The 23303-nt window shown below is 45.2% G+C and overlaps 1 protein-coding gene across 2 annotated transcripts in view; it reads right to left on the bottom strand.

Annotated features, from left to right (window-relative positions):
- The window catches only part of CEPT1 (choline/ethanolamine phosphotransferase 1), a 35473-nt gene extending 12215 nt beyond the window's left edge, over window positions 1-23258 (bottom strand). The window contains exons 1-5 of one of the 2 annotated variants that reach the window (XM_036015360.1): window positions 23149-23251; window positions 15881-16287; window positions 9382-9529; window positions 7538-7679; window positions 1227-1311 (exon numbers count right to left, since the gene is read on the bottom strand). In XM_036015360.1, coding sequence (XP_035871253.1) covers window positions 1227-1311; window positions 7538-7679; window positions 9382-9529; window positions 15881-16219 — 714 coding nt within the window. In that variant the 5' untranslated portion in view covers window positions 16220-16287; window positions 23149-23251. Of the gene's footprint in view, window positions 1-1226; window positions 1312-7537; window positions 7680-9381; window positions 9530-15880; window positions 16288-23148 lie in introns of both variants that reach the window. The other variant, XM_028503164.2, reaches the window with a different exon arrangement.
- Between the last annotated feature and the right edge of the window lie 45 nt (window positions 23259-23303).

Genomic DNA, 23303 nt, shown 5'->3' with positions numbered 1-23303 from the left:
TGCACTCCAGACGGGGATTCCACAAATGAGTGTGCAAATACACGGTAAAGGCAACGGAAAATGGCTTTACTCTTGTTCCTAAAACATGCCTGTAGTACTCAGTACTCTCCACTTGCCAAATTTATTTTTTGGGGAAAAATTGCAGAATATTCCTCACTATGACTTCGTCTCCAAAGCCATTGTTACTGCCATTGAATAACTGGATTTGCAACTCGAACAGACACCTTTCAGAAAGAGCTCTGCTACCAGAGACTCAATACTGCTATGGGATTACTGAAGCATTCTGGGGCACGAGGACTCAGTTTGGGAAACTGAATGCAGCCTTGTTGTGCTGCATCTCCTGGGTGTCCATATGAACAGTTCTCCAACACTCCCTAACTGCAAAATAAACAGAATCTAGGCTCCTAAGCTCTGTTTTTCTTGTAAATAAACTTTTTCATACTAAAGTGTGAAGGATTCAGGGCTAGTCTACTGGGAAACCATTTCCTAATAAATTTTGAAAGTTTAAAAGTCATAAGGTAAAAAATCACACTTCTAATATATGAAGACAAAGGTACATTACTTACTCTTAGCATTAATTACAGAAATGTTTTTAATTTTTAAAAAACCTGAAAAAGAAGGCAGTCAAAGGATGACTATAGTAACAGGAAAGTTAAGAATACTTAGTTTTAAAAGCACAAATAAGAGAGGAAAACAGAAACCGTAACAGAAGTAAGGACAGCTTCTAGCATTGTTTTTAAAAAACCTGAAAACAGAGGCAGAAGAACTAGTACATTACTTTAAGAAGTTAAGAGAATAAACAGAATCTTGTCTACATGACTATAAAAAAATCCCCTCAACTTACCTAAGGAAAACTCTGCCTGCTTTCTTCTGTTTTCAAAATATAAATACCAAAAACATTATATTTAATGGTGGAAAGGTATTTGTTTTAAAAATATTGCAATTAGCAAAAATGATATTAGGTGTAGTAGGTAAATGGGAATTGTTTTTAGCATCAACTCATCAAAATATTTTTAAAAATTTTTGTTTAATAGGGTGGATTTTTATTGCCCTATTATACATGAAAATTATTTGTTTTCTAATAACCTGCTTGTCTGTGAAATGCCACCAGAAACACTTTTGATTTTTTTTTTGTTTGGTTTCATTGGTCTGTGCATGACAAAGGTGCTGTCTTTCTTGAGTTCACGCCATTGTTCATTGGACATCATGAATACTCTGGCAGTTACCGTGAAGTTCCAGAACCAGGGCCCCAGGGTTCCTGTGAGAAGCTGGCATATTATAATTAGGATCTGGGACTCTGTAACATCGAATCTATGCATAAGGAAACAAACATTTCAAAATAACTTTACTCAGAGCTTTTGCTAAAGAGCCCGACTAAAACAGGTAACAAAAATCGATTTAAAAGGTTGCATTCTCCTTATGAAGGCATCTAAAGATTCAATGATACGATTTATACAATACTACCATTATCCTATGTTTACATGTATATTTCTTACCCAAAGCAAAATAGTATAAAAGCTTGAAAATTAAAACCGTCTAACAGTGAATAAACGACTTGTAGATCAGCAGCTGCGAAAACTAGAAAAACTGAGAAACCACTGCTATCTCACACCCCTCTCCCGCCCCCAGGGCAGCTCGCCCACACCGCTGCTGTCTCAGCAAAGCAGCTGGGGTGTGCGGAAGGGCAGGCGGGAAAATGGGACTTTCTGGGAAACGATTAGAGCACAATTCAAAGTGGCCATTCCCTTGTACCGTTTCCTGATAATCTGTTGTCCGGAATCTTACCCTTTTTCCTCTTTCTCTTCCCTTAATTCCACACCAGCATGATAACTCTCTATTACTTTGGAAACTTTTATCTGTGATAAAAGTAAGTAAAACGCCCAACTCAATCACTGAAAAAGTTTTGGGACACAGACAGTGACAGAAAAAGAAACCTGTGGTTTCAAACAGGCTTCAGATAAAACGGACATAATCAAAACGAAGCACTGAGCAATGCCAAGGAGACAGCGAGAGGCCCGCAGTGTCACCAATGCCATGGGAGTCCAAAGGGCACTCTCTAGGTTTTACATTAATGCAAACGGTGGTTTTAGGGTGTTATCTGTAATATTTTGATAACATAGGCAGAGTCCAAATGAATGCATCATTTCTGAGAAGAAATACACAGGAGGAAAATAGAAACCAAAAGAAAATCTCTGGTCTTTCAGAGCCCCTGTGACAGCCCTGACCGGTACAGCTCAGCGGGTTGGGTGTCCTTCCCACAAAGCAAAAGGCTGCCGGCTGGATGTCCGGTCGGGGCACACGCCTGGGTTGCACGCCTGGTCCCTGGACTGGGTAAGTTGGGGAGGCAACCCTCCCTCCCTCCTTGCCTCTCTAAGAATAAATAAGTAAATCCATGTGATTAAACATTTACAGATATGCAGATCCTAGAAAGTCATTCAGTAGGAAGTTTCCTAATTCTTAATCCACAGGAAATGGACCATACATTGACAGATAACAGATTTACTGACTAGGGGGTCTTCGAACAGTTATTCTTTAGAGGTTACTGGGATAAGAGGGTAAACTACCCTGGCTGGTATAGCTCAGTGGATTGAGCACCGGCTGCGAACCAAAGGGTCACGAGTTCGATTCCCTAGTCAGGGCACATATCTGGGCTGTAGGGGCCATGTGAGAGGCAACTATACACTGATGTTTCTCTCCCTCCCTTCCCCTTTCTCTAAAAATAAATAAATAAAATCTAAAAAAAAAAGGGAAGGTAAACTGGATTTGTTACACTGCCAGTAGAATACAAAGCCTATTAACTTTTTTCATTTAATTATAGAAAAAAAAAGTCAGGAGTTACTTAGTTACATAGAAATAAATGGTGGCAGGCTCTTTCACTAATATAAACGTGAAACCGCAGAAGCATGAATGGAAAAATGTAATGAAGCGAAGGGGAACACTCTGCCTGTCACAATGATAAATACTAAGAACACTAGAAGTAACTTCTGTAAATTTAATGGGCTCACAGAAGGAACCTTCAATACCACCGTATCCAACATCCTTTTTTCATACATTAGAAAATGAGGCCCATGAGCGTTACGGGTCTTGCTCAAGCCAACATAGAAAAGAGGGAACTTGGAGACAATCCTTGAGGCAAGACATACAGGCCTGAGTTCAACGTACTATAATTTCTTGCTTTCTTCTCTCCTGAAAAGATAACTGAATGATAATAAGAACGAATTCCACCTTTCATAGCATGAAAGATATTTTAAGGCCTATGTTTTGCGTAAATGTAGTTTATTGAAGACTGGCAACCCTCAACTTCAGGGTTTCTAAGTGTTTATTAAAACGGTTCTACACACTGACGAGTTCTATGTACGAAAACACCTAGGTACGGAGGAGGGTTGAGGCCTTAAGAGAGGAAATGTGGACTCCTGCATTTAATATAATCCATAAACATGCTAAAGAATATTTTATAAGTGTTTACAAATGAGCTTCAAGTCTTAATGCTTATCTCCTTCCACTGACTCAGTCCTTCTGCAAAGTTCTAGCCTCTAAGCCCTTTCCCCTCCCCCTGGCCTCCATACCCTACAGGGCTAAGCTGGTCTGGAAGGGTCCCAGGAGCAGTCCTCAGCTCCATGAGACCTCTCCTTGGCCGCTCCGGAGGCGCTGTCGGGACAGAGGCCTGCCTGGGTGTGACTGATGCTACCTTCTCTGCACGCGGCAGCTCTCACCTGTGATCAGGGCAAGGTGCTAGAAGACATGGCTCAGGATTTCACGGGGGACGTATCCCAATAACACTGGCTTTCTCACCATACCTACTCTGAACGGAAATTATTTAGTTGTGGCTTAATTAAATTATTGTGCCTATTTTTGTTCAAGACACTAAAAGCACATTTAATAGGAACTAAAAATACTGACGTTAGGAAACTAAGAAAAACTACCAAAAGTTTCTTATTTGGCAAACATACTATTTTATTAATGTTATTAAATGTGTAGCAGCCCAAATTTATTATATACGAAAAAGAAATGCTTGTGATTTTTTCACTCGTGCGTGTGAACATCAAAATAAAACAATTAAAGATATTTTAAAATAAAATTCCAAAGGTTGTTTCCACTTTCCTCTAAGACGTGAGTTTTAAAAATTTCTTTACTCAAATTACACTTGCGAGTTGACCTTGTTCTTTCCTAATTAAACAAAATAAAAGCAGGGCTTCCTCCTGCATGCATACAATTTTACCTCATCACACATGTGTCTATTCTATCTGCTCCAGAAAAACATGTAAAATCCAAAATGGAAGTGTTGGGACTTCTTTAAAAATCTCTGTATTATCTCACAGGCCTCCATTACTTTGGCATTTGGGTAAATAGCTCCTTAAAAATAAAGCATGTACAGTAAATTTCTACGAATGTTGTAGTTTATTTTTAATAAAAGTGGATTCAGTGTTGCTTTCATGTAAATGCAGGAATTCAGAAAATTGCATACAATTTTCTCAAATCAAAACCACTCTGCTGTAACATTATTTAAATTGAGATGTTAAATTCAAACTAGTCTCAATACCCCTGCATTTTCTCACACCATTAAGGCGGGACTGTGGTCTGGGAAGAAGGGGGTGCCCCCACCTAGTCCCTCCCCGTCTTTAACCTTCTCGCGTGCACTGGAATCCTCCCAGTAAAAGACAGCACCACCTTCTTCCTGAGCCCTGGGCCTCTCCTCTAACCAGTGCCGTGCTCCTCCCCTCACAGCCGCCCATTTCATCAACGACCTGCACTGCCGGTGTGCTCCTGGGTCCCCACAACCTGGCTCCACCCACCACCACTACAGGGAAACCACGCTGGATGGCCTCTACTGCCAAATTCAATGTACAATTTTCTGGGCTCATTTTGAGTCTTGGCAGCATTCAGCATTGTTCTCTTTTGAAATCCATCCCTCTCCTGGACTTTCATTTCAGGTTCTGTCTCTGCCCACTCCAGCTGTTCAATAATTTCGTGGGCTTCTTTCTGGGCTCGCTCTGTTTTCTGCCATTCTCATCCTCACTGGGTGTCTAAAACCCCTCGCATACAAGCTCTAGACAGAACTCTCCCTTCAAGTTGGCTCCTTTCCCTGCGGTGCCTTGCTCCACCTTCCATGCAGCCACCACCTGAGGGGGCACGGGCAGTCATTCTGGTCCCTGCTCTCCTGCTCACTCTCCGCACCCAAACAGAGACCATGCCCTACAGTTCCTAACTCCCAAACCGCTCTCCAGCTCCCCGCTCTCCCCAACAGCTCCGCCACTGTGCCAGCTCAGACTTCACTCCTCACACCAATTATATGGGTGCCTCCTAAGGGGTCCCCTCACTCTGTCACAGCCCCCTCCAACCCACTCTCCAAGCTGTCGCCAGCCTGAGCTTCCAAAGGTGCTTTGGTCATGTCCTGCGTCAGGTCCTGCAAAGGCTCCCCACAGACTCGGGATCAGAGCCCGCACCTCCTGGCAGGACGTGCAAGGCCCTCGGTTCTCTGGATCTTCTCCAGCCTGTCTCCTGCCACCCGCTATGGGCGCCCGGTGCCCGAACAATCTGGAGCTGCCTGCAGTTCTCCGAGCACACGCTTCGCCGAGGATCGCACTACCAGGGAGACTGCAAGGCTGGCACACAGAAAGTGTGATAGCAACGCACTCCTACAAACACCATCTATTAACTCCTCCTCTGTTTCCACGGTTTTCGCTTTCCTTCCTTCGGCTCCCACACCATATGGCTGGTGCTGCTTTACTTGGAAGGGAAAGAGAATAAATTAGGGCTAGATAAATAAGCTTTCAAAATAAGGGCCTGAAAGCTAACTCGGAAATAATACCGATGACACGTAAACTACGTGAAATCCAGGTATCAAAACTTCTGCTATCTTCGAAAATAATAACATCACAAAAAATTAAAATTTAATTCGGGCCAATCGAGTGATCTTAGAACTCTATTAATTTTGTAATTTTCCCTAATGCAGAGAAAAACTATGAAAACATTAAGGTAAAATAAAAACTATGAAAATAATATTGAGAAAAAAAATTGGTACATTTTACAGTTACTGTTTTTAAAAAATTATCAGAAATCCCCTGGCTGGCGTAGCTCAGTGGATTGAGCTCGGCTGTGAACCAAAGCATCGCAGGTTCGATTCGCAGTCAGGGCACATGCCTGGGTTGCAGGCCATAACCCCCAGCAACCGCACATTGATGTTTCTCTCCCTCTCTTTCTTCCTCCTTTCCCTCTCTAAAATTAGTAAATAAATAAAATATTTTCTGAGCGCTGACTATTGTTAACCTGCTGATGAGAGCAGGTGGTTTCCACCTGCGCACGCACAGGCACCAAAAACAGGGAAAACATCCTGAGAGGGGCCTTAACCATGTTCTCTAAACCCCTTTATTTTGAAATTACTCCGAGACATGTCTCTTAGTCAGCATCCAAAATATTAATAATTATTCAGTTGCTGTCATAAGTTAAGAACATCTTAAATTATATTTAAATAAGTTTAGCAAAAATCATCTCAACAACACCTGGAGGGAACACCTGAATTTCTACGTACTGTAGATTTTTCACAGCCCCAAAACTAAATTTATTAGAAATCTAAAATTTAAAACTCCATTAAAGATCTGTCTTAATTGGAGACTAGGTTAGGATGTTCTAGCGTTTGTCATCCTATTTTTATTTTGACATTTCAGGATGTATTCTGGGCCTTTTTTCCAACTGTTTTCTCTTTTAATCCTATTCCACGAGAAAAACAGAACTTGAGCCGCATGAGCAGGGCCTGTGATGCTGGCACACCGACCGACCGACCAACCGACTGGCCGGCGAGGTCCTTCCTCAGCTCATTCCGAGGCTGGGTTACACTCATGCCAACCGGATGGCCAAGAGCTTAGACTGTTACAGATCCACAAAACAAGTAATGTGAAGAGAGCAAAACCTAATTAAGCTATGCTACTTAGAGACGAGAGTTGCTCTTTGCTCTCATAAACAACCTTTTCTTTCCTGAAAATGAATTTTCATATGTCAAAATAAAACTCAGGGTTAAGGTGAGTAGCAGTAGAAAAAAGAAAAGTGGATTTTTCTGCTGGGAAGACAAGTGGATTATGAGTGAGGAGGGGCTACTGCTTTTCTCATTACTTTAAAAATACGGATCGGGCCCTGGCTGGTGTGGCTCAGTGGATTGAGCACCGGCCTGCGAACCAAAGGGCAGCTGGTTCAATTCCCAGCCAGGGCGCATGCCTGGGTTGCACGCCAGGTCCCCAGCGGGGAGCCAGTGAGAGGCAACCACACACTGATGTTTCTCTTCCTTCCCCTCTCTCTAAAAGTAAATAAAATCTAAAAAAAATTTTTTTAAAAATATTGATTGGGAGGTTCTAGTATTTCCTTTCAAAAACTGTGGCAAAAGGACACATAATGGAGACCATTAGGTAACAGCTATGATAATCAGGGTTTTCAACTTTTCATTTACTGATTTTGTGATTTGACCAATTCCTAATACTCAAATACCTACCAAGCACACCCTCCACATTTGAAAGAGGAGACCAAGTCCCCAGCAAGCGTTACTTACATCCCGAATCGCAGGGTTCCGGAAACGTACGTTTGCCAGTGCGCACAGTAGAACATGAAGGTCCCGGCGAAACAACAGAAAAACATCCAGTCCGGGTTCGTCCCCAGCTGGACCGCAATGCAAGTCCCAAGAACCACGAAAACTGCAGAAGAAAGACCACAGCGGAAACTGAACAATCTCAGTAGCGAACACCGGGCTGCAATGACTCTGCAGGAGGCAGAAAGAAGGTGTGCCGCAAATGTGCCACCTTCTCTCAGTTATCAAGGGCGACGAGAAAGAAGAATATAACCTGTTCTGTTATATTTTACCCCATAATTTCAATCTCTTCTTTCACTATACCACTTAGTGAAACCTGCATTTCTGAAAACAACTAAAATACTTCAGCATTTTTTTGGAGTATGCCCCCAACCTAGTACTAGTGTATTTTTGTATGTATATAAAAACTTTGGTAATGTTACATTTAGGGATAGTATATTAACGAGCAGTAGAAACGACTCAAGGCAGAGAGTCAAAAGGAAAAAAAAGGCCTAGACAATTCACAAAGGGACCTACTTGCTTCAGATTGATAGCTGTCCTTTTTTTTTTTTTAAATCCTCACCTAAGGACATTTTTTTGTTTTTGTTTGCTTCATTGCTTTTTAGGGAGAGAGGAAGGGAGAGAAACATAGACATGAGACAGAAGCGTCGTTTGGCTGCCTCCCCTAGGCACGAGGACTGGGGAATCATGTGCACCTTGAAGGGGGATCACATGTGCCCTGGCCGGGGATTGAACCTGCAAACTAGGTACGCGCTCCAACTGGGAACCAAACCCATAACCTTTCAGTTGTGAAACGGCGCCCCAACTGAGACACGCTGACCGGGGTGACAGCCGTCTTTTCTTATTTAGCAGATATTACGGACTTCCTATAAAGGTTTGGAATTCAGACTACAGTGCAAAAATGGCTATCACTTAAAATAAAAAACAGGATGCCTATCATTCTGCTGTCACCTAATTAAAATAGCCTTTTGCGATGCCCAATGGAAATAATGAGTTTTTCCTGAGCCTTAAAAGCTTTCACGAGCATTTAGCCATTCCCCCCCACAGAGCAAGCCGCTGTCAGGACACACAGAAACGGCACCACACACTGGCACCTGCAGGTCCCGGTCCACTAGGCAAAACCATCCAGGGTTGTGTTTGTTTCCATTTTAATTGCTATGCCAAATGACAAGAAAGCAACTGAAGAACTAAATAAAAATAAGTGTGTGTGTGGAGGGGAGGGGAGGTCGGGGGTCCTGACAGCGAGACTACTTAGAAACTGTCATTTTATTTCTGAGTCTCTTTTCCTCCCTGTAAAAAAGCACTGAAATGTTACTTGAAAAACAGTACAAATAGAGACATATTACCTATAATCTAACTGTGGTAACTCTTCTATTGCGAGCATGCTAGTATATTTTTCTAGTCTTTTTATCCAAGCCCATTATCACACAGTTGCACTCCAAGTCGATCACATAATTTTAAATGTCTACACAACATCCACTTACACACAAAGACTGGGATTTCCCCACTCTCCCACCACAGCATCTATAATTTGAGGTTTTTGATGGTGACAACTATGCTCTAAGCTTTTTAAAAATAATAGGGGCTGGAATGGTAGTATTTATGTTTAAAAATAACTTTTAAGTAGAAATTAAAATTTCCCAATACAGCTAATAATCAAACATTAACCAGATTTACAGTTTTTGAAAGTACTAAAACTTGCACGAAGTCACTCATTCCGGTAACTACTACAACACCATAGAGCTCTTGTTTACCACACTGCTCCTGTCACTTTTAGTCACTACCACGCACAAACAAACCGACACTACCTGTGGACAGGGAATCGCAGCCGTGGTCGAAAAGCTCCCCCAGGGGAGAGCTGCTGTTGGTCCTTCTCGCCTGCTTCCCGTCGATGGCGTCCAGAGACTGGTAGATGAAGAGGCCGCAGGCGCAGGCCACGTACGCCCACAGAGGGGCCTGCGGGAGAGGAAGAGAGCACAGGAGCAGTGAGACACTTTCGCCGCTACCTCTGGCTGCTACGTCTGGCTGCTACGCCTGCTACGCCGCATCTTCCTTCTCCAGAGACGCGCTGCTGGCTGCAAGCAGTGGGAGGGAAGACCCAAGTGCCACCGAACGTAAAGTAAAAACGTTCTGAAACAACCCGAGTTGTAAAAGAAGGAAACTCCCTGCTCATGGGTCTGTTGAAGCAGAGGCTGGGGGACCGCCTCACAGGCACATCACGGAAACCCATGCCCAATTAGCCTGGGCGATTTCTGCGAGGTTCCTTCAACATTCAGATTCTAAGAGTCAATGAAAGAATAACCTAGCACTGTTTTTCCCAAAGTGCGTCTTCCAAGACATTTACAGGCATTACGTGAAAAAAGACTTCCATGCTAAACCAAACTCGTGTGGGAAACACTAGGGTTACACGATTTCCCTGCCACAGGACTTCTCCCAGCCCCTAACATGACTGTCGCATGCGGTGCACCCTCCAGAAGGGGGGCTCCACACACTCCCACTGCCCAACCTGAGCACGTAACTGATTTTAAACACACGTCTTCAATGTTCCACGGAATGACTCGGGAGAAATCCCGATCTAGTACACAGAGTGCTTACAACATGATTTTCCAAATCATGTTGTAATCAAATAGCTACGGTCATATTTTTGAAAATATTCTTTTTTTTCCAGACAGAACATGAACCACCAATATTGATTTTAAATGTCGTATGTTAAAAAAGGAGAGCTTCTATTTAGATTGTCCTCTTTAAAAATACAGAATGTTTTGTATCACTTTTCACTATTTCCTACACCCAGGCCACAGACATTTTTTAATAAACACAGCATATTCTCTCAGGTATTGGTTATCAAGTTAAACTGTGGGCATTAGATGCCCAGAGCTGCAAATAATCTTCAGTATATTCTGCACGGCAAAGGCTTGTTTTCCTCTGACAGAGATCCATTTAGTTCTCAGTTATTAAAGGTCAGGAAGGTCTTCTCCTTTAACATGTTCTTGGGGCCTCAAACTTCCCGGCCCTGGGGCTGCTGAATGGACTGAGGCACACGCCTTCCCCAGGACGAGCGCCAACCGGAAAGCTGGGACTGCAGGCCCGTAAGTGCACTGGACGGAGGGACCACTCCCGTGCGACTGAGATCCCCGATCTCCCGGCTTGGGGCTCCTGCTCTTGTTCCTAGAGGAATCCAGTCCCTCTACAGCAGCGCTGTGTGGCTATTTTAGTTTAGGTTCATTAAAATTCAATTAAAACTAAAAATTCAATTCCTCAGTTGCAGCAAACACTCACTTTAAGTACTCAAGAGCAAGCCGTGGCTGTGGCTACCGTGTGGGAGTGCACGGACACAGGACACCCCCATCGTCACAGGCATGCCTACTGACCAGGCCTGCTCTAGGGGTCTGCAGAGCTCGGGAGTCCTGGGGTCTGAACTTAGGACTCTAATGTGGAGAAGAGTTACTCTGGAGCAGAGGCGACTTTAACTATCCACACACATCACCCTAAGAAGCAGCAAGACAGTCATCACCTACACGAGAGAGAGAACAAAGCCTTCCTGTCTTGTCTTTGAGTATCTCTTCCTGTGAATCAGTGGAACACTCAACTAATATTTATCTGCTTCTTCCTTGTTGCCATTAACAGCTCTCAGAGGCATTGTAAGACCGCGGCCTTCTCATGTGGGAATCGGTGTGGCCCCCGCTGGGCTAGCAGCCTGGAGGGACAGCAGAGGAGTGAGGGGACTGGGGAGCAACCAGGAAACCGTTCTCACACGGAGAGAGAGGCGGGTGGGGAAGGGCCGGCAGGAGCAAATCATCTCATCCATTAACTTGCACAATCTTCAGAGATGGTTTTAAGTGAGTCAATTCCAGTGAAAAATTTAAAGAAACTTAAGGTTTAACTAAGATTTTGAAACAGAACTGTAGTGCACATTACCTACACTCATATACACACCTACGCTGGAATGAGAGTGATTTTTTTTTCCTGGGCGAATACAACAACAGACTGTTACACGCACACACGAGGAGGAACTGGAGGTAGGGGTGGGGAGGCAAGTCAGGTGACAAAGGGAATGTTTTACTTTTGTTTTATACCTTTCTGTTTGAATTTCTCTAACTCTGTAATTTCCCCCTTTTCTTTTTAACGTCCGTACGAGTCAACTGGGCAATGTGCCATTTTCATTATTCTTCCATTTTTCTACATTTTTAAATACTTTAACCATTTTTTTAGTGAGTTAAATGAAAAGCATTAAATGTAGAAACATAAAAGCAAACAAAAACAAATGAGTATTAACAGAAAACACTATTATCACATTCTGAAAGTTACATTTAAGCCTGAAAGAGCTCTTATTGGTAACTGCATGACTCAGTACAGGCTTTCCTGTATATAAACTAGATAATATCAATTTCCTTTCTCTCTCTTATGTGGCAAGGATAACTCAAGTATATGTAACATAAATCAAGCTGCTAGATAAATTCTAACTGAAGGATACTAAAACCAAAGCTACTAGCTGATGAGGTTTAAATGTTTAGTAACAGAAACAGATCATGAGAATATTTTGGTATTCCATACAAAGAGGGAGAAATCTACATTTCTGCTTTAGGAGTTTGAAAAACGAGGACTTATTTTTTTTTCTTATCTATGGGAAAGTTTGGTTTTTTTCCCCCTAATAAAAAACAAACTCAGCTGAACCCATTTTAATAGTGACATTCTTTTCTTTCTTTCTTTTCCCAGTTTCAGACATTTACTAATCACTGTAAACCCCAACACACTGCACCAGCACGATTTCGTGGCTTCGGAGGGGAAACACTTCCCGGTTAAGCGAGAAACTGCGTGGACGGCCCCGGAAGACCTTCGGTCCCTACTTCGCTGTGACCTGCATTCACGAGCGGACTTGCACCGCCCACTGGGCCCCAGTGTGTGCCAGGGTCCGGGTCACGCTTTCTGTCCCAACGGACATCCGGGCTGAACAATGCCAGGTGCGGGGCACACGGCACGGCCCGGTGCCCCGGCTCCCATGAATACGAAGAGGGAGTTGAGCTCGGATGCTGCTGGGCCTGACTGCGGCTCTGCCGGAGCACTGCTGCAGCATGTGCCTGGCGGCGGGCAGTTGGTTGTGACAGCCTTTTCTACTAGAAAGACTGGTATCTGAGATTCTGATGGAGTTTAAAACACCAGTAACTTAAAAAATACGTGGAAAGTTCATAATATTGCAGACGTTAAACTTGATGCTCGCCCACCGAGAGGCTGAAAAAAATTAGAGCTAAAATGAATGAGAATTTCCCTGGAATGCTTGACTACAATAACACTGAAAAAGAAAACAAATAAGAGATTCAGCGAGGACTTAGGTGAACTTGTGGGTCCGTATGCAATGTATCATTAGAAAAAAATCAGGAACGGGAGGGGTTGTGGAAGAATAGGTTATACACTCAATATTTTTGACCAATGAATAACTACCTACCATTTACTGGGCATTAGGTGCTAGGCACTCTGAATGCACGCTCCCATTGAATCCTCATAGTACTCCAAAATAAGATTCAAAAGGATAAATAAGCTGTGACTCAAGGAACACTGCAGAGATAACAAGAGCCTATCGTGGAGAACAGCCATGACCTGGTTTAGCGCGTTCCGATCGGAGCCGAACGGGAGTGCTGCCCCGCAGCCCCAAGGCACCCAGGCGCGGGCTCTGTGGGACGTGACCTTCCCTGCAGAGCACAGGACAGGGGCTCAGTCACAGTCTACCCTGATTTCTCCCAGCAGCAACTCTGAAAAGCTTTCTGTGATTAGAGCAGTTCCTATTCTGGAAATGTCCCCAAAGATCTGACTAATTCTAGGGTTACTCCAATAGTTCCAAGGCACTTAAGAACAGAGGCTGAGGAAAAGTATTTTCGGGAGCATGGCACCTGGCACACCTGGGCGTTCAGTTAGGGGCTGAGCTACCCCTTAACCCGCTCTCGCTCCCTGATCGCCGTCCCGCAACTCGCTCAGGACTATTGGGAGGTGCTTACTGGAATCAGCCAGCTCCCCTGTTGCTCTTCTGTACCTCTAAGGACGTGGGAAATCCAGTCCAAATTGCTCTGGAAGTAGCTGTTAGGTTCTCAAGCAAGCGGCTTGTAAAAACAGCTCAAAGGACAGATGATAAAGAATCCAAGGACACGTGTGTGAAGGAGACTAGCCCATGACATGACCACAGCCTGGCTGCTGCAGGACCTGCCAGCTAACCAGAAAGGTCTGGGCCAGAGCAGAGACAGCTCCCGGAGAATCCCCCGACGGCCTCACGGAAGCTGCCCTGTGCCCCAGGCACGCTGGTTCTCGGAACAGGCCGCTGCCCTGTCCCCACCGAGCCCGCCACACCCAGGCCCCCTACCCATCCCGTCCCGGGAAACCTTCCCAACCACATGTAAACAGTCATACTGGTTTTTGTTTTTAAAGTGTCCTGATTGATGTGACATAAGACAGTTCAGAAAATGAGGAAGAACCAGAAACACGTTCGCACAATCTGTATGGACTGAGTCTGTAGGGAAGGAGGAATGAAAAAGAAGTTATTCAAGGACGAGGGGGAGTGACCGTTAGGAATAAAAAAATCAGCTACGGATGATGAAAACAGAAAGGGATGGATGACAACAATTGTATCTCAAAGGGCAAATTGCACGAAAAGACTCCTCAAAGAAACTGTCACTTCGAGCTTCAAACAAGACAAGGAATGGAGTGGCCGTCACGACACACGGCTCAGAGTCACTTCTGACACCTTTAGCTGAGGGTGACCGTCTACCTTTGTGGATTCCCCGTGATGGGTCATTCTGGTTAGTTATGGGAACAACAAATGTTTGATTGTTTCATCTCCTTCAGTTCACTTTTGGACGAGGTGATTTTCAAACCAGAGAAAACACATCGACTCACCCATTGTGACAACGGGTTCTGGTCTCAGTTTCCGTTTCCAGCGAGGAGTTCAGAGGGTAAAAGAGCAAACGGCGGCAGAGAGTTGCATCTGAGAGGCACAGGGAGGGTCTCTGCGAGCAGTTCGACTCCTCGCTTCCCTTCTTTAATGGTGGCCACGGCAGGAAATATGCTGCAGTGACTTTTTCTGGTCCCCTTTGCCTCGTTACAGTAACAGAGATATACCTGGGGTCTATCGGCCACATGTTTACAGGAAGAGAAAAGGGATATTCAGCCCTCCTCAGGGGGCTGTTGAGCCTCAAGAGGTAGGGGAACTCAAGAGTCAGACGTCTGGGCTGTAGTCATAGTTGACAGGCTTCAGCGGTCAGTGCGCGCAGAAAGCCGTCATTCCGAGAATTAGAATGTGCGCCCTGCGTGAGTCCGGGAGGCCGACAAGCAACCCAACCTCCGTGCCCCAGGGGCCTGCAAGCCACGGGCTGGGCTGGTGTCCGAGCCACTGTGTTCCAGGGAGGGAATGCTGTCAGTGATGCAGATGGAAACTGTTGATCAGCAGGTAGAGAAATACTAGGAAAATCAGTGGACTGCTACTCTTATCGGATTAACCTCCCCCCCCCGGCCAATCCCCTTTTCTTCTCCCCATAAAAAAGCTGGCTTGAGGTGAGATGTTAAGATGGTTTTTGAGAATACATAACACACTGTCTTCTCAGATCGCTGGCATCCGAGTAAAGCGCCCATAAAGATTCGATCCTTGTCTCTACTTCTTGGTTCTGGTAGTGACAGGGAGCATGAATGCTGACCTTTCCGGTTTCCGAACAGAGAGGACAGCACTTTTTAAAAAAATTTTATTTATTTATTTTTAGAGAGGGAAGGGAGGGAGAAAGAGAGAGAGAGAGAAACATCAATGTGCGGTTGCTGGGGGCCATGGCCTGCAACCCAGGCATGAGCCCCGACTGGGAATCGAACCTGTGACACTTTGGTAGCACGCTCAATCCACTGAGCTACACCAGCCAGGGCCAGGACAGCACTTTTGATAAGACTAATCTACAGCCAGCCACCTCACTACCTGACTTTATTCTCTGATTATTTTAACCTTTGCAAAAACTTGAGTCAGCCATTGAAAGAAAAATGAAATAAAACTCTTTTGTAAAGAACTGAGATTTACTAATTTTAAAAGGAACACTTTATACGTTAATCCCTGCTCACAGTAATATACTTACCAGAATCAGGGTCCACCCTTTACTTAAGCATGGTGTACGGAGGTAGGTGGTAGTGGCGAGCTTTACCACCAGTATGTGAGATAGGACATTTCCAAACAGTCGACAGACAGCTGTCAGATCATCTTCGCTTTCGCCGCCATGACCTAGAAACCCCAGTGACAGCGTGTCTGGTGCGTAGCAACCGCTCTCGTCGGGCAGGAGGCCCTCTTACCTGCTCTGTGGCCGTGGGGCAGTAGAAGACTAAGAGAACAGTCGTGCAGATGTTCACCGACAGGCCGACGATGGTGATGAGGTTTGGGGCGATCCAGGAGGGAACCCTGCCCACGAGCCACTCCCAGTACCGCTGCATTAAGGGCTCAAGCAGGGACCGTCCAGCGCTCTGGTATCTGTGCTCTTCCAGCCGCTTTAGCTGGTGTCTCGACAACGGTGGTGTCGTTAACTGGAACAATTTGCTCAGAATACACCCGGGAGTACTCATGTGCCCGAAGCCCCCGGGGGACTCGAGGTGCGAGTCTCCGCATCGTTTCCTCGCTGACCGATGCCCACTCATGGACTTCGGCTTTCTTTTATTTGGAGAGGGGACTTTATCCGGTTTTACAGCTTTTCGTGGCTATTTACCTGAGGGGGAAAAAAGTCGGTCAGCCATCAGTTACAACAAGGCCAGTAAATTTCTTTAAAAAGTTAAACTGGTAATAGAGTCAGGCATATCAAACCGGAATCAGAACACCAGGGGTGTGTTTTCAGTTCTAGTTCTTCCTGATGGTGGGAGCCCAGTGAAGTCGTGTGACCTCACCTTTAGGTGGAAGATACCAAGGCTTTTTAATAGCAATGTGCTTCCTGTTCCCTTATGGTTTGCCTGACTTCAAAGCGCATGCTCCTTTTCCCCCTCACTGCTGTCAGCAGTACACTGGAGGAAGTCTCAGAAAAGATTTAATCGCTTCACATGCATGCAAAGCTGGCAAATTAGTATTAGCATCGGAGGGACGACTTGAATACCATGGATTTTACACTAGATGTTAATTTAATGCTGATAGTTAACATTTATTGAGCACTTACTGTCTACTAAAAACTTTAAGCATGTTTTCTATGCTAATTCATTTAATCCTCACAACAGCCCTAGAAAGTAAGGACTATTAAAGATCCCTAATTTTACAGAAAATGAACCTAAGGCCCAGACAGTCTAATGAACTTGTAGAAGCTCGTACAGGTAGTAAGTGAGGTTCAGACAAACACGGGCTTTCTCTTTAAGCCAGATGAAAAGATAAAACTTCTTGCAAGTGGAAAGGAATATTCTGCATACGGCACTCCAGGTGGGGGTGAACAGCAAGGAACACAACGCGCTTTCGGAGGGCCGGACGGGTGTCAGCAGAGCGGCCCGAGGAACCGGAGAAACGAGATAAAAGTCTGAGTGCAGAAGTGCTGGCTGTTCACGGAGGACTTCGAGTTTAGCCCCTGAAGGGCACGCACGTGACTCAGGCGAGATTAGAGATGACACAGTTACGTTATTAAGCAATGTAAGAAAATAATGACAAGTCTATTTTCAAGATCAACAGGGTAGATATATAGTCATCAGACTAGAGAAAGTGGTGAGAACATTTAAAAATGAGTATGGGGACCTTACAGTTTTGAAGTGGTGAGGGCCTAGGGTAGGGTGGTGAAAATGGAAATATGAGAATCAAATCTTTAAGTAACTTTGCCCTGGCTGGTGTGGCTCAGTGGTTGAGTGAATCAACCACTCAAATCAAAGGGTCACCAGTTCCATTCCCAGTCTGGGGCACATGCCTGGGTTGTAGGCCAGGTCCCCAGTAGGGGGCGCGTGAGAGGCGACCACACATTGTTGTTTCTCTCCCCCCTCTCCCTCCCTTCTCCTCTCTCTAAAAATAAATAAATAAAAATTTTTAAAAATCTTTAAGTAACCTTTTTCTAAGAGAAAGATAGAAGGGTGAAGGCGTAGAGGAGAAAAGTAACCAACAGAGACTGCTGGTCCTGCTGTAAAAAGGAGGGGGTGGAGAGAACCACCAGTTGTTTATTTTGGCTTTTGGTGGCAGAGTGGTGAGGAGGGAGGATCTGGGGAAAAGGGCAGGAAAAATATACACGCAACTTTTAAGTATACAGATGTTTCAGACAAAATCAAAGCACCGACATTCGGGCCTGAAATGAAAATTTCAAGCTATCACCTTAGAAGCTAAAGTCTAGTTAAAGGCAATGAAACAGAGAAGTTCTTGAAGGGATTAAGTATGAAGAGAAAAGGAAACGAAGAACCTTCTGGGAAACTCACGGTGAGTGAGCAGGGGGCTGAGAAGCCATACGAGGATTTTCCTTAAAAGAGGAAGAATCTTAATAGAACTAAAAGGGAGGTGGCGTCAAACCAAGAGCAGTGCACTGCGACCTTCTGGCATTGGACACGGAGCCACCCTGGCTGCTGCAGAGCCCTCGAGAGACCGCACTACGGGAGTCCTGAGGGGCACACAGGGCCTAGGGTGTCTCCACAGTGGGCCTAGTATCAAAACGTGCCCAGGACTTCTTGCCTCTGTCGCCGTAAGTCAACAAATTCCAAAATTTCAATGTCACAGAAGATCTAAAGTGGCACCCCAAATCGCCAGCAATCATGTCACTCAATAACTGTGTGCGTGAGAAAGCGGCTGCACACTGAACCCGACCGGTTCCCGACAGACCTGGAGACCAAAGGTAACCAACCACACAGGACAGTCTGAACACAAAAATCCCAAGGAATGGAGGGCCTGGTGTTTCCTCGGTACAGTCGATCTTTAAGTCGCTGTCTTTCTGCATCTGAGATAACAAAGTCTTGGAATGTCTCCTTTCCCAGACCCTTCAGGGCACACCATCACACCAGAACACAGACCAGAGAACCCCTCGTTTCCTTGTCCCCCCAACACCATCTCCACGTGCTGTGAATGTTCATTGCTAACCATCCTGCACCCACCAATGCAGAAGAAGTATGCGTCTCTGTGTTTCACTCTTCATCCAATCTCAGCGGTTTCCCAGCTTTGCTTTCTCCCGCCTCCCAAATCTACCACCAATGAATTTCATGCACAACCCCCTGACTTCTCCTCCTTTGATTCTGATGATAAAAGAAGCTGCAAGACTGCCATTCTCTGGAACATTGTCTCAAAGCCACTGAGATTTTGCTTCCTGCAACTGTCATCAGTTTGGCTCAAATAAATTCATCAAAATCCTCTATAAGTTTGGACATTTAAGTCAACATGCGTCACAAACCAATTGATTAACACTGTCGTGGAGCAATGTTTACGTAATGTCAAACAACCGGTTACAAACCCAGATCATTTTAGATCAAAGGACAGGCTGATAACCAACACAATGCGCAGCTTTGTGGTAAGCCAGATTTTCTATTCAAACTGAATAATGCGTTTTCATATTTGATAAACTATAATCAATCAGCTCTTATAGAATTCCACTTAAAGAAGGAATAAAAAGTTGAGCCAACCTAATTAATATGTTATGACTATAATAGTACTCCGTTCCCTTATTTTCTGTTTTTAAGGTGACATATTGATGGTGCTAGCTTGCTTTTGGCACTAACCGCTACCAGCAACTGATCCTAATGGTTTTAAGTTTGAGCATTTGGCAAGACTGTACGATAAACTGATACTTTCCTTCTGAGTGTTCTCCCCGCTGACCTAGATTTTTTTTTTAACCTTCTATTTCTCTTTTGGAAAAAATCTACATTTTGACAAAACTTTCTAGATCTAGCCACTGTATAATTCACACATGGGAAAAAAAGCCAGTAAGTGTTTGAACATTTCAATCTGGCAAGATTGTCTCTGTGAAGCTATTAGCAACAAGATTGCAAATGTACGTTCAGATACATGTAGCCCCTGATACACTTTGCTCTCAACACAGATGGAGAGCGGGAGAGGCACAGTGCATCTCCACTCTTCCTTCCTCCCATTACACCCGAAATCCACAGGCTACTGACATGAAAATCATCTCAGGAAAAAACAGGAGCTCCCGGATTTTAGCACAGGAAAAAAGCACGCATATTTCAAGAGAGCAGGGCACAGGGCAGGTGACAAGAAGATCGGACTACCTGGAAAGAAAGCACACAAGGATGTGGCCTGGAAATACGGAAAAGAGGTACAACTATTACAAAAAAATTAGCCATTTAGGATTTTTATCTAAGCCAGGCCTATGCCCAAGAGGATGAGGAGCAAAATGTCATTTTCTTGTCACACGATAAGGAACTTAAAAAAAAATAAAGTAAAACTATTGCTTTAAAGTAATGGCAAGCCTAGAAACCTCGCCACCAGTCATGTTTGCAAGAGAAAATGGATTCCGAGTTCCACACGCACTCAGCCAGTATGTGAGTGCAGTAAACTAGAGAGACACAGTCCCAGCTCCTACGACCAGCGGGAAAATAACTCAAGGTAAACCAGCAAACAGCACTACATACTGTGAGGGGTGCTGCGAGGAAAACAAAGTGTGGAGGCAGAAAACAGTCAAAGGTGGCTGAAGTGCGGGAAGAGGCAGCACTAACACCAAATTCTGAGGGAGAAAAGGAGCTAGCCATTCCAAGGGTGGGAGAAACCATCCCTGAAAAGGGAACAGGCCCTGAGGCAAGAAAACGCTTATCTCGTCCAGGGGCCGCAGAGACCAGTAGGGCTGAGTGCGGTCAGCAAGGTGGGAGAGCGGAATAAACTGAGGCTGGAAGCAGGCCAATGCAGCGGTGGACGGACCACGGCAAGGCGTTTCTATTCTGATGTATGGGAAGCCGTCAACGAGCTGATAAACAAATCTACAGTTTTGTAGTACTGCCTATTTGTTAACTGAGGGTATGTTTTCACAAATCGTCAACAGTAAAAGCAAATGCATTAAAGTAAAAAACTCCCATCACCTGGGATTTCATTTCCAATTATTACAGATCACAGTCCTACAGCTATTATAACCTTTCCACTTGTTATCAGCAAATGCCCCTCCTGTTATAACCTGGCCATAGTTCCACTCTCCTTTCACGGCACTAAACACGCTTTAAACTTGTTCTGGTTGCTGTTTCCTACTGGCGGCGGCGGCGGCAGTGGTCTTTTGGTCTTTCCCCCCCTGTTCTGGAAGGGACGTGAGTGCAGGGGCCATGCCTGTCTTCACATTCTTTACCCAGAATCTCACAGCACACCTAACACTAAGTAGGTAATTAGTTCTTATTTGTGGAGACAATGAACAACATGATTCATCTAGTATTTAACGATCACTTAGTTGTTCCAGACCCTGAGGAAACAGAAAGACTGAACTATGCCATCCATGCCCACAAGAAGCTCCAAGGGGGTTGGGGGGGGGGGCGTCTTGTAAACACCTAAGTTATAACACACTGCTGTGGGATCCAGACGAGGGGGGCCCATGGGGCCGGATGAAAATATTTCTTCATGCAGGCATGAAGACTCTTATGTGACAAGTCCAACAAAAGGCACAATAATATAATCAGAGCTATTTCATGAATACCTTCACTGAAGTTACACACAATTTGTGGACCTTAAGTCAGTGATGCAAAACATCTGTCCTTACAGCGGCTGAGGCTAATGGCACACAGCCTACATCCCTCCTGTGCTCAGAACTGGGGAGCGTCTGACAGGTATCACACTGGAAAAGGAATCTCCACCACTCAGCAAAACCCCAGTGAGCTTACACAATCTCCAACCTGTAGTGGGAGATTCCAGAATCCCCAGCTCCCCGTGCCTGGGTGTGCCAAGTTTTGAGCTGCACTGATTCAGCAGTATGTTTGCAATCCCTCCAAAAAAAGACACTGGTGACCACACAGCTCTCCGCAACCTTCCCGGCACTGCGAAAGGAAAACACTAATGCCCTACACTATTTGCTGGGCCCAGCGCATTACAGAAAGCAAAGTAAAACAAAAAGAAAGAAAACCAGTAGGATCACAGGATTACATTCAGCATTATTTAACAAGTGATACACAAACAAGCCAGCAGAAACAAAAGCCTTTTCAGGAGGCTTGGAAGCAAAAACAGTACTGTGTAAAACAATTTAGATCTACTGTTTTGCCAAAGTGAAATCTCGCGTTCCTTAGAAATAGGAAAACAACTTCCTCCAGTAAAAAAAAAACAAAAAAAACAAAAGCAAACAGCCTAGCATTTTGTAGATTATTTTCCTACTCCCTTAAAAAAAAAAAAAGGTAGCCCAGCGTGACCCGTGAAAGGAACATTGCTGGCACTTTGAACCAGCTTCAAGAACTACCGTTGCTTAGAAAAGAAATCGACAATGCAATAAAATGTAATTGGAGTTATAAAAAAAGGTTCAGAGTTCTATATCAAAAACTTCCTAGTGCTTTTAATGTAAACTTTGAGAGACTGGGGTGGGAAAGGAGCATAAATGTGTAAAACCATGGTTGTAAATACTCAATAATTTATTAACTGGACAACAAATAAAGACTCCTCTGTCGGAACAAGTTAACACAAGAGGCAGATTTATCTAACTTATCTCTTAAGTGGAAGGAGTGTAAACACAAGTTGCATTAAGGGGCTTTGACTAATTTTTCTTAGCACAGAACAAATATGCAGCAAAATGCCTTTAGAGTCTCACTCTCTGGAATTTTACGCGAACGTCAACGGTTCTCCAGTAGTAATGCTCGAAAAGCCCTCACCACGGTCTGACTCGTGTGGTTAGCCAATCCAACACACACACGGGACACATCCCTCCTAGTTCTAAAGTAGGAGCTGAATATCTTTGTCCACACACAAGACAAGACACTAATATTTGATATAACTCTAAATCTGCTTCCTATCTTAATATGGATTCACTAATGAACTAAGAGGTTTCAATGACACGAAAAAGCAAAAATGACACAAAAACGGCAAGCACCGAATCGGAGAAAACAAGTCAAACGTGGCTAAATGTACAGATCCCATTCATCCAGCGCTCCCGGAACACCGGCAAACGCCTGCCACCTCCAGCCCCCTCGCCTTCCAAGAACAGTGCTCAAATAAACTCTAGCTGGCGAGCTCAGAGCTTGTCAATACACACTGACATTTCGAGAGAAGTTGCTGACCGAGACGCGTGGCCCAACCACGAAACACCAGCACCGCATTCCAAAGGGAAGGCCACCCCGGCACAGGACGGTGTGGACCTGCCAGGCAAGGTCGGTTCCGCGCGGGCAGCGCCCCTGGCCCTCGGTCCGCCCAAGCCTGGCCCGCCCAGGCTCTGCCCGCTCCGACTCCCGCAGCAATCTCCGGGCTCCCGCGCTGGCACCTGGCCACCCCAAAGTCTCCTCCCGTACTGGAGGGGCGCTCGCCCCTCGCGCTCCCCACAACGCCGCGCGCGAGGCCACCCAGCGGGAGGAAGGACGGCGTCCGCCTCGCGCGAGTCCATACACAGCTATATGCCGACGCCCCACCCCGCAGCACGCAGCGCTCTCTGCACACCCCCATGAGAGTCGTGTCCCCCAACACACGCACACCCCGACCCTCTTCCCAAGACCGAACCTCGCAGCCTTACCCGCACACCCCGATAACCACGGCGCTTGAATTAAGACCTCCGCCTCCAGCCGCCTGGGTGACTCTGGATGGGCGGCAGCGCATTCACGACACTCTCGCGACGGCCGTAAAGGAACACAGGGTCGGAGCGACCAGCGGCGCGGGCGCGCTCACGAC

The sequence above is a fragment of the Phyllostomus discolor genome, chromosome 14, assembly GCF_004126475.2.
Source record: "Phyllostomus discolor isolate MPI-MPIP mPhyDis1 chromosome 14, mPhyDis1.pri.v3, whole genome shotgun sequence".
NCBI lineage: Eukaryota > Metazoa > Chordata > Mammalia > Chiroptera > Phyllostomidae > Phyllostomus > Phyllostomus discolor.
The sequence above is the reverse complement of the archived record's forward strand: the minus strand, read 5'-3'. Positions and strand labels throughout refer to the sequence as shown.